The 12060-nt window shown below is 32.2% G+C and overlaps 1 protein-coding gene across 10 annotated transcripts in view; it reads right to left on the bottom strand.

Annotated features, from left to right (window-relative positions):
• Positions 1–12060, bottom strand: part of Dgkb (diacylglycerol kinase beta) — a 620388-nt gene that overhangs the window by 157200 nt on the left and 451128 nt on the right. For all 10 annotated transcript variants that reach the window (XM_004839605.4, XM_021254159.2, XM_004839601.4 and 7 more), the window contains one exon: positions 2669–2759. In XM_004839605.4, coding sequence (XP_004839662.2) covers positions 2669–2759 — 91 coding nt within the window. The remainder of the gene's footprint in view (positions 1–2668; positions 2760–12060) is intronic.

Raw genomic sequence — 12060 nt, 5'->3', positions numbered from 1 at the left:
CAATAATATAATTCCTATTTCTCTAAATGTTTAAAGAATATGATCAGCTCAGCACTGGAAACATGATAGTACCTCTCTAATTCAAGACTAATGCAGATAATGCATGTGCAATGCCTGGCATCAGGCATAAGCTGGAGTTAATAGATAAATCTTAGTTATTATTATTATTATTATCAACTACTACCTCATGCTTTTTATATCATTCCAAACATTTGTCCCTTTTGAAAGGAGGTCCCTATATGAAAGAGGAGAGTGAAATTAAAAAATACACAGAAAATGGTTTGTTTTTGAAGAAGCTGCCAATGAAACATATAGCCATTGTTTGAGGTTCTGTTGCTACTAATGTGGTCTGTTCTCTGTTATATATTTTTCAAACCATAGTTGGTATGAGTTTAAGCCACATAGGAAGCAATAGCAAGCAGAATCACATTTCCGAATTGCTGTTTTTCTTATATTTAATTACGGAGCAACCTTGAGGGTAGAAAGGCATATTCTGCTAATATGATAGACTGGATTCATTAAAATGTGAGTAGAGAGGCAGATTTGGCATGGATGTGTGCACGCGCACACACACACACACACACACACACATAAGACAGAGGAATATAATGGGAGGTGCATGCAGTTTGTAGTGATTCCTAAAACAAGCAAGTAATGCAGAGCCAGAAAGCCAGTCTTGGAAAACATGTAGGAACATGAATCTAAGAAAAATAACTTCGTTCTAGTTGTCCAGATTTCTTGGAGAGTATCCTAACTAGTTTTTCTATACGATGTAAAATCTGTACAACAAAACAACTCAGTTTTATCATATTTAGAACTTTAAAGGGGAGTAAAGGGGGGGGGACGTGAGGTAAAAAGAATAATGATGCATTCTGTACATGTTGCAACTCCCTACGATGACTGTATTGTTATATACTGTAAACATGTACACTGCTAATACAAATTAATATTGTAAAACGTCAATGGTTTCCACCTTTATTTTCATTCCAATGTCTTTGGCTATATCATGCACTTTATTCTTGGCCCTTTCTTTTTTTCTTGGCCCTTTTTTTTAAACTAGTGGCACACATAATATTTCTTTATAGATCAACAGCTCTTCAATTTGCACTGAGGGACAGGCCAAAGGAAGCACAGGGCTGAGCATCAGGGTCTCCAGCTGCATTCAACCAAAGCAATGCTTCTAGCTTTTAAAATTTTTTTATTTAAGGTATAGATTTTGTTTGAACATAGGTTTCTGAAAATCAAAGGTGCTCAGAATCCACTGTATAAAGCAGTTTTATGAAAGTAATGATTTGGAATGTTAAGGAAATTTTAGTTTTTAAGTAAATATTTATGTACATATATTATTACATATAACAATGGATAGGACATATATATAGTTACCTCTTTAAACATAAATGACACATACATGTTATATTATATATTATTAAATATATTATGGATTACTAGTAATAAATATTGTTATTCATAATTTATGTAGTACACATTCAAAGATACATGGTCATGGATAATGATCACAGTAAGTCCATTTGGAGTCCAAATCCATCACCTTCTGTGATCATATTCCTTACCAAAGAAATGGTCTAATCTACTCACAAAAGGCTTTCCCCATTCCATAACCACTGGCTTATTTCTAATACTTTATTTATTTTTCTTATCCTGATGAGAAAAGAAGTACAACACGATCACATTGGGAAGAGTGCATTTTGAGTACTGTATTACCAAATAGAAAGTTAGGACAACAAAGAGCCTACTTAGCCCTTATAACTTCTGTAGTTCATAACTGCTTCTGTTTACCAAATTATCTGTTGAATATGTACCACTAACGACATGGGTATCAGAGGAGCACTTATCCATTTATTTTTAAAATGAAAAATATCAAGTCAGTATTTTTCAGGTCATATCACTGAATCATTCAGTGTTCATGTTTCTTAATTCTGATGCTTTGTTTTTGTCTGTGCCATTTATCAGAATATAACTTTCTTTTTCTTTAATCTTTAAAATCTCAATGCGCCATATTCTTTTACAATACGTCTTCAAAATTTTGACTCCTACGGTGTCCGTATATTTTTGGTAGACCTATTTGCTCCACATCTTTTCAGAGAATGTCTTTTCTTATTATCTTTGCTCTCTTTATTGGCATTTTTCACTTCTTGTATGTGTAACAGGGAAATGGCAACTTTGGGACTGAGAAAGCCCAGTTAACGAATGGGAATGGAATAAGAAAGTCAATTTTTTAAAGCATTTATTCATGAAAGTAAGGACAGTTTTAGTGAACTTTAGGTTATGAGATATTGAGACCTGAAAATATTTTTTTATATATCTTGCAACTTTTTTTCATTTTCTTCAATTACTTTCTTTCGTCTTACACCTTTCTCTCCACACTATGCCCACTCATTTCTTCACTGCTTCTCAAAGTTATGTTCCATTTCTCATTTTTCATGCTGTATTAAAACAACTCATTCCCGTACTTAACTTTACACTAATATTTCAGAGATTTTCACCACTATTTCATTTCTTATGAGTGACCAAAAAGATATTTTAGGATCCTGGATAACGCTATATGCATTGATCAAGGTATATTTCATTTCAAGATCTGTGCCACAAACATTAACAACAAAACACAAGCCATTTTATATTTTTACAAAAGTGAATTCATTGTTCTTACTTCTATTTCTACAGATTCATGTAGCTTCTTGCAGGTGGCTGAGAAAGTTTCAGATGTGCCAAACTCAAAATACCAAAATTTGTTCTTCATTCTGAAAAAGGAAAGAAAGATACAGCTTAGGCAATTATCAATAGCAGAAGGGATTTTTTTTTTTTACAATGACCTAACTCTGTCTTGCACTGTAAGTAATAGAAAAAGGTTTGAGGAGATGTGATGTCCAAAAATGTAATGGATAATCACATAATTTTCAAAGCTTAAATGTTGGTGTCAAATTGTATTCTAGCCCCTGAGGGGATTACAAGAATGTGTTGCTTTGACAGATTCAAGTGTATCTTTGACTTTTCTATCTATTGGTTGATTAAATTTTTAAAAATGGTTTTAGTGCAAATGATTCCGATGTTAGGTAACTTGATTTTAGAACTAGCCATTCTGTAGTCATGAGGAGGGAAAAAATTCTGAGATTTTAATGGGGAAAATTGAGACAAAGCTTAAATATGCTAAATGCTTGTGCATGACTCTTTATTCATTATAAATACACATGATTGGTCAACATATTAAAAAGAAAGAAACAAAGGTTACCTATAAGGCTAAAAATGTAGTGACTTTGGGATAATCATTAATTTTTAAAAAGATATTATGTTTTTTCATGTTAATAATAGTATCAAATTATGATACACTATGAAGGAACAAAGGAAACTACAATATCAGTGTGACATAAATTGCAAAGAAAATACAGTTTAAAAGATTTTGGTATTTAATCTTAAAGTAATATTAGAAATTCTTTTCTTCCATAAACCAATGATGATAAATTGGACCCTTTGTACTAGGTAATTAAATTTCTGACCACTTAATGTAACTTTATGAAGGTTGACTAGGATTTTATGCTATATACTAATGGATTAAATATGCATTCTTATGAAGTATTAAGTTTTTAACTATGCACATTTCTAAGGTATCATGCCTCAACTAGAAGAAAATACAGGTAAAACGACAAACAATTTTCACACAAAAAGGCAAAACATATATTTTTTGTTACAATTACATTATATTTTTCAATTTGAATAACAAATATTGATATTATTGATATCTGCCTCTTATATTAGGATCGAAACATTTTGAAAATTAAAAAAAACTTATTGCTAGGATGTTATTACTTAATTCCACCTTATTGGTTTGGAAAAAGACATGAAACCTAATACAGTGCTAATTGCTATGCTATGTAATTTTCTGTAATTATAAAATATAAAAATGATATGTAGACTCCTACAAGGTTTTATTTGCTGACAAAATTTTTACAAGCCCTTTTGTATCAGCCAAACTTAGGCCAGTAATTTGAAGATCAGTAGAGGTTTCAGTTTACATAGGATTCCATAACCACAAATTCTAATTCGTTTCTGGAGAATAGTTTTTTTATGGTATGGACTGATAATCACATATTTGAGTAGATATGAATAATAATACATAATTAGATGGGACAAAGACATTTAATGGTCAGATCTATGGCTCTGTGTGTATATAAGTCTATATTAAAGTAATGCAACTATATACTTTATGTAACAGATATACTTTGATAAATATACACATTAGTTGAAGTTATGTAAAATTTAAAATACATAATTATTGATTCATCATTTTTGCAAAAATTACATAGTCCTGCATATCAAGAAAAGAATACTAGTTGGTATGAGATGGTATCAAGGCATCATTCCTGGATGTTTTATGACCACCTGGAATTATCTTTCCATAATCAGCAGCTGCAACACTTTTGAGTTGGACTTTTCTCCAGAATTTCCTGCATTCATTCATTCAGTTGTTCAATCATTCAAAAATATAATGAGAACTTTCACCCCTATATGTTAATATGTTAAATTCTAAAGATTCAAATATAAATGCAATTGTTTTTTGTTTCAAGGAAAAAAGAATGTTGTAAGATTACAACTGTAAAAAATAATTATAAACAGTTGATTTCCTAAATAAATACGAGAAATGTATCGTGCCAACACATACCACTGATTCCACTAATTTTGCTTTGGGAAATCCAAAAGGCTTTAAAAGAAAAGGGCATACTTTAATGGACAAGTAGTAGTAGGCAAGGAGAGAATAAAGAAGAGAGACAAGTTCTGACATTTTGTAGCAGCTCAGTATGATGTAAGAATCCACTGAGTGTGGACTAAGGAGCAAGATGAAGACTGTTTCATAACATTGTATCCCAACTTAAAAGGTTTTGATTTGATCTTACAGATTTCAAGAGGCTGATAGAAGTCTTCTAGCAGTGCAATGACTTGACCAGCTTTGTTCTATGGGAAAATAAGTAGGGCAGAAATGAAAAGGTAGGCTTGAACGTTGAAGTACTGGTGTTGTTGGCAGAAATGCACCTATTAGCCTATTAGAATTGTTCAAATGAAATATGATCAAAGGCCTAAACCATGAGACAAGGGAAATAGAGAAGGGAGACTCAATTCAAAAGACATCAATGAAGCAGAATCAATAGAAACAGATACTTGGTCATGCTGGTTTATGCCATACCTACGTTATCTGTGAATGCATATGTGGGAATATCAGAGGAATCCTCTAGCATATAAAGGGCCATGGGTTTTTATTTTGACAGATTCTATGATTTAATGTGTACTGCATTACAGTTTGAAAATTGACCACATGAGATTTTTTTATTGCATCCAAATGGTTACTATATTCCCTATTTTTTTCCATTCTACTGATCAAAGTTCATCTTAGTTGAATTAGGATAATGTAGCAATTGTATCCAGTAACCTAGGTGTACTCACTTTAGCACACACATCACAAGAAACAGAAATTCTGAGAATTTACATTCAGCTTTTATTCATCATATTAGTTAGCATTACTGCTCATGTGCAAAAGCTACTTTAAATTCTCCATTATTACAACCATTTTATGTTTCACTTAGATAAATATATGGAGGTAATAAAGAGCACATAGAATCAGATTCCACATGACAAATTAAAGGCTGTTAAATTTTATTTTTTAAGCCAAACTGGTCTTTAGGTTGTAGAAATGCAAAAAAGCACATTGAAGCAAGTATGCTATCTGTTTTTATGACTCACATTAGAAAATGATCCAAATAATTCAAACTCAAATTTGTCAGAGAAAACTCTTGGCTTTGAAGTATAAGAATGTGGTGACGGGACAATAACCCATTGTGAAATAGTCCTACCAAAGTCATATTTATTGTATTCTTGGACAGATTTTGTGACTTCAAATAAGATGACAAATGCCCTAAAAACTCCACAAAGCAGTTATTAATGCAATTGTAATTTTATTTAATTTAAAAAATCCCATTCCAGTGAATTTAATTGCAAATCTCCAGATTTGAGTTTAATACTTAACGTACTTGGTTACCAGATATTCAGGTAAAGATCATTCAGTTTGCTCCCTGTACCCAGCATGTTTTTACTAACAATAATTTTTCTTCTTTCATATATCATCAGAGAAACTTAAGTATCAGAGATTTTGTGCAACCAAAATCACTTGGCTCAACATGAAATGTAATTAATATTTAGTTCCCTAACTTTGTAACTTTCAAATGGTTAATTTAGTTTCACAAGATTTTTAAAAATATTTCTTCCTAGCTCAAGTTTTTCGTTTTGGCTTTCATCTGCTAATGTTAATGCCACAAGCATAAAATAAACCCTGCATTTCCCAACAAGAATACAAAAGAACCTAATTAGGTATAAAACTCATTTCTAACAAAGATCTGTCACAAAGAAGGGCATGAAATTACCTCATTTATCTTATCTAAAAAGCTCAAAGTCATAAATACACAAAAAGTTTTGATTCAATGAAATTATTCTTAAAGGTCACTTTTTATCTTACAGATGCACTTTTTATTAATTTTTATGTGTTTAGTGTGGATGCAGAAGATACAGGCAGATTATTTAATATGTACAAAAATAAGTTTTCTATACATTCTTGTATCCCTTTTCAAGCATCCTTAACTAAATGATTCTATACACATTCCTTGGATAGGTAGCATACTCAACAGATAAAAATGTAAATTCCTTTTAGCACTTGGTTTTCAAATGAAAGCAAACAATATCCTAAGTGGATTAGTTAAAATGGATTTAAAACTAATAAGTTCTTTACTTATCAACAATATATCAAAATTCCATCTTTTTCATCAGTTTTCTTTGACTTTTTTCCTCTTACTAAAGTATTTTAACATTCATTTCAAGTTGAAAAATGATTATCTCATAAAGGAAAGAAAGTTTTCAACAATTCAATATCTTTAATTCAAAAGTAATCTTAAAGGGAGGACAGGGGAAGGGGGAAAAATAAGAACCAAGAGAGATTATGTAAAGGTGTAAATTTCCAATGATGAATGTCATTATATTGTATACCTAAAATGTACCAATAAAATAAAATTAAAATTTGAAAAAAAAAAGTAATCTACAGTTGTACACTTCTGAAATACAGTGGGAATTTGAACTTGTCGAACAGTGTTGGTGAGGCGACATGCACTACTGTTGACTTCTAGTAATAGTGTGAGTGTTTAAAGTGATATATTTATGTCATGGGATCAGTTTAGTTTTAGTAGTTTTTTTTTTTTTTTTTTTTTGGTACCGGGGATCGAATTTGGGTACTTGCGCTAGCGCAGCAGGTGGCTAAACCACTGAGCTAAATCTCCAGCCCTAGCTTTAGTAGTTTTACAGTGGCAAGAAATATTGTATTCAACATCAGTTATAGAGTCACTCATTCATTCCTAAGGATAGTGAAGTATTTCTCTTAAAAATACACTGCAAGTCAAAAGGAAGAGCCTCAAGGGGGACCTAATTTCCCCAGTGAATGAGCAGTGACTGAAAGCACTCACAGGGTAGCTGTAGCCAGGGCTGGTCAGGGCAGCCCCCATCAGCATGTGCAATGGCTAAGTATATTGTGGTTTATGTCATTACTTCTTCAAGTGATGTTAGGGACTACAGTAAGAGCTGTTTTTAAGAACTCAGTCCTATCCCAAATCAAGTGGAATCAGCAATTTAATTTTTCTTTTCATTGACAGCTAAGAATTCACCAAAGAATAGTATGAAAAATAGTTTTTCAAAGTCTGAAATGACAGAATGAATGGAAAATCCACTTCACCTTCTAGAAATTACAATATGAAACATTTAAGCATATCAATCTTATATATTTGCATGCAGATACTTGAGATGACAACATGATAGCAATTACTATCCACAGGTACATAGCTATTTCATGGCGAAAATGACCCCATGCTTTCTATCATTAAACCTTATATAAAGAATTCCATTTTATTTAAACTCGCAGTCATGCCTGTTTTCTTTTTTTCTTTCATAGTAAGAGAATAATGTTGATGATATTATTTAACAAAGAAGAAACATTGCTCTAACAACTACAGTGAAGACACTTTATATTCACATCAAAGAGAGCAAACATTTATCATGTTTTCAGACAACAGGTAGAGGTGTATATTTTGTAAAAACTGACATATAAAAATGTTTGTATCTAATGCTCATTCATACAATGTGCTTGTTATGTCCCAGGGAGACAATGAAACAAGCTATAGAAACGTCCAAGAATCAAATAATACTCCATCTTAGTTTGTAAAAAAAGATGGATATTATAAAAATGTGATTTTTAACCTGAATTACTTTTACAAGACTAAAGAAACTCTCTCGTATAATAGATAAGAATGTAAAAAATGTGCAACAAAATATCAACTATTTTCTTTTTTCTTTTTTTTAACTACTTTTTTTTCAAAAAATAATTTTAAAATTCCTTTTTAAAAAGAAAACTACTGGTTACATAAGAGGATTTTAATGCATAAGAATTTTGTATCCTATCACTAGTCAATTTTTTCTTACCTAAATGATCTCTTTTCTCACCTTTTTATTGTATACTAGGTGTAATTAATGGAGTGTAAATGGAACAGTCTAAGGAGCAGAAGTGTTACCACATTGGAGGGTCTGATCCAAGGAGGTGCATATACATAAACTAGGAGCAGTGATAAATTTATGATTCTATGAAGGGTAAAATTAATCCTATAAAGTATTTAAACAACAACTAAACATGTTTAGAACTGAGCATCTTTCAATAATATTTAAATTTTTACTACTTAAAATGTTTCCTAATAATAAATGATGCTCTAGGGAAAATGGAACAAAATTTACAGTAGTGGTATCTGCTATAAAAATAGTATTAGAGGTCAGATGGGTCACCATTGGCGTTATCTTGGTCCACATTCCTATTTAAGGTCTCTCCTAACCACTTCTGAAGCAAGTCAAGCAAAGACTCACTTGAGGCTGATGAATGGCACCTCAAGGAAGCATGTGCTGAGCTTGTAGGACCGTTCTCCTCTCTGACAAGGACGCATGAACACAGTGAAAGCCCTGCCAGCCTCTCTTTCTCCCATGTTAGGAAGGACCTGGGACAGCCATCTGTCTTGCCACCATGAAGGGAAAGGCAAGGGAAACCCAGAGATCCTAACCTATGTTCCTGGCCAAGCTGAACTGCTTACTCCACTACCCTCAAACAATCTGTTTTTGGATTTCTACTCACCAGAGAATTATAAATGGACTCACTGTTTATTTTTGTTTTCTGTTCCTTGCAGCCAAAGGCAAACTCACAACAGAGTCCATCATAGTTTGGAAGAGAATCGGTGACATTATATACATATATAACCAATGAGATACAGTATTTGAAAAACCTAAGAGAAGCAATATATTTGGCATGCAATACTATTTTTCTAAATGTGGAATTCAGCAGTGGCTGAAATAAAAGAGTTACATAAGTGGGGAATTTCGGTTTAGCATACATGATTCCTTGTGCTAATCTTGTGAGCAAATAGGGATCAATGAATGTCCTTTTTTCCTGTGACTTGCTGTCCCTCCACATTTTCTAAGAATTATTTACACATGTATATTGTTGAAATCATCGGGGAAACAAAACAGGCCCTTTCAAAGTGTTCCCAGTTTGCAACTGATGCTTTTCCAGTTGTCAACGAAGTCTTTGTAGACTAGTACACAGCTAGGCTGTCCATGCCTCTCACCTGCCCCAACCTCATATCCAACAAGTTAGTCACCTGGTGATTTTTGAAGTAGTGAGACATACCATGTCACCTGAGATTTTCTACAGATATACTTCAGATATGATGTTTCTCAGTAACATAAATAGAAAAATAGTCTAACTGAAATTAAAAGCACAATGCAATAAAGTATTATACTCTTATATAAAAGGAAGGTAAAGGTCTATTTAAATGGACTATGATGTTCATGAATAGAAATTGTCCATCAGAAAAACAAATTGTCTTTGATAAACTCAAAAACAAAAAGTAGAGGGTACTACTAATGTGGGAATTAGTGCATTTCTGGGCTTGACCCTGGAGGGAAGGGGAAGTTAACATGCTCCACTGGCTGGTGAAACAAATTCATTTGCCTGACATTCTGAGCTCTCCCTCTCCCTTTTTTTTTTTTTTTGGCTTTTACTCAATGCACCATTTGTCATCAAGTATGAGAATACAGAATACAATATACTTTTAGTTTTTACATGGCTTAGCACATACTTAAGGAGTGTCTACTAAGTTTCCAGAAAGTTAATTAAATGTAGATGCTTCAGTAGACTTAGAGTGAAGACAACTTAGCTTTTCCTTTTCAATGCATGGACAACTCTTCCCAACTATGATATAAATTCATTGGTAACTTTGTATGTTCAACAAATATTGGAAGTCATCTCACATGTTAAAAACTGGTTCAATACTATTTGCTTTGCATATTCAAATAAGTATGACAGCCAACAGCACTAGGCAAAGCAGTTTGACAGAGAGAGTTCAATATGAGAAAAAGAATCTCCTTTCCTCTCTATATGTGGATATATATGTTATAACTTATATAAATGCTAAAATTTTTTTTGGTCCTGGGACTTGAACTCAGGGCCTTGTGCTTGCCAGGCAGCCACAATGCCACTAAGCTAAATTCCCAGCCCATAAATGCTATAATTTACAGAAATTATTTCATCACCAAGAGGCAAAGTAATACTTTCCTATTATCCTTGGTGTTGCAGTATAATTTTAAGTCAGTAATATATGTCATTAAAATATTCTATGTCATTCTAAATTTTCTAGATTCTGATTCTATTTAAGATGCCACATTTTATACAACTTGCAAAATTCAAGAAAAAATTACACCTCTCTAGCTCCTTCACACATTGTTTCCCTTACCTATATTCTGTGAAGACTACCACAGTATCACAACTTAAAAAAAAATACATCTGATAAAACTTGTTTCTCTTCTCTGAAAATTAGTAAAGTGTTTTTTACCTTTTGTTTTTCTTCACACATCATCAGGCTTTTTCCAATTCTGTAACAAGAAGAGCAACTTTGCATTTTGAAAATGCTGTTCACTTAAAATTTCTCTTATGCTACAGCTAAAAAATGGACAGCTCTCTGTTTTCCAACACTGCAGATCTATTACTGTACAAATATTAATTATCTTGCAAAAATGATAAGGGGTAGAAATCAGACTACTTGATTTATATTGAAAATATTGATTTTTTAATCAAATTGAATGATTGCATAGTTGAACACATGAATCAGTAGATCCATTATTATTTAGATTACATTTTTTGTCACTGATTTACATCGTGAGGGACCCAGATGACTCCCAGAAATATCATGATTTGTTTTTGTTTCCAGTCATGATGCTATAATTTATAAGAAATATTCAGGCTTACTTATACATAAACTAATTGACAGATGTAGTCATTATCATTTGAGGATTAATCATTGCCCCAGCACACTCAAATAGATGTAAGAGAATTCTAAGATGAATGTAGAGGAAACATTTCTTCTTTTCTCTCTGATATTTTCTACAATTTTTATTTTTAAAATATGCATAGCCCATCCATTATTTTCTCTTGTTTGAAAATATAAGCAGATAATAAATGGAGATGAATTCCAATTGGAAATCATTTTGTAAGATAAAGCTATTTTCAATATGCACTACCATCAACAAATCAACAAACCATCATTTTTTCCTTTATTACAAAAACAGCCACATATTGGATTGATTTCCAGGAATTAACATAAAAGGACATCTGTATTTTTCCACTGAGTCAGGACAAAGTGAGGTCCAGGTCCACAAAAGTAGTACTGCACATTCTGAATATTGTTCCATATTTATGGCCAATCATTTAGGCTTATGATTCCTTTAAAAGTGCTTCCTGTTCTGAACATATTGCTGAGATTAGAAAGAATATCCTTTTTCATTTTGTACCTATCAATAAAAATCCAAAATCTCCAAGAGACCTTTCTTAGTGTGGGGTTAAATACTCACAAAATAAATCTTATTTAATATTTCTACTGTCCCTAAATCTTTCTACAGTGTATTATTATGAATTCATGGAGCCAC

The sequence above is a fragment of the Heterocephalus glaber genome, unplaced genomic scaffold (assembly GCF_053883595.1).
Source record: "Heterocephalus glaber isolate CG9 unplaced genomic scaffold, H.glaber_assembly_v1.0 deba00000676, whole genome shotgun sequence".
NCBI lineage: Eukaryota > Metazoa > Chordata > Mammalia > Rodentia > Bathyergidae > Heterocephalus > Heterocephalus glaber.
The sequence above is the reverse complement of the archived record's forward strand: the minus strand, read 5'-3'. Positions and strand labels throughout refer to the sequence as shown.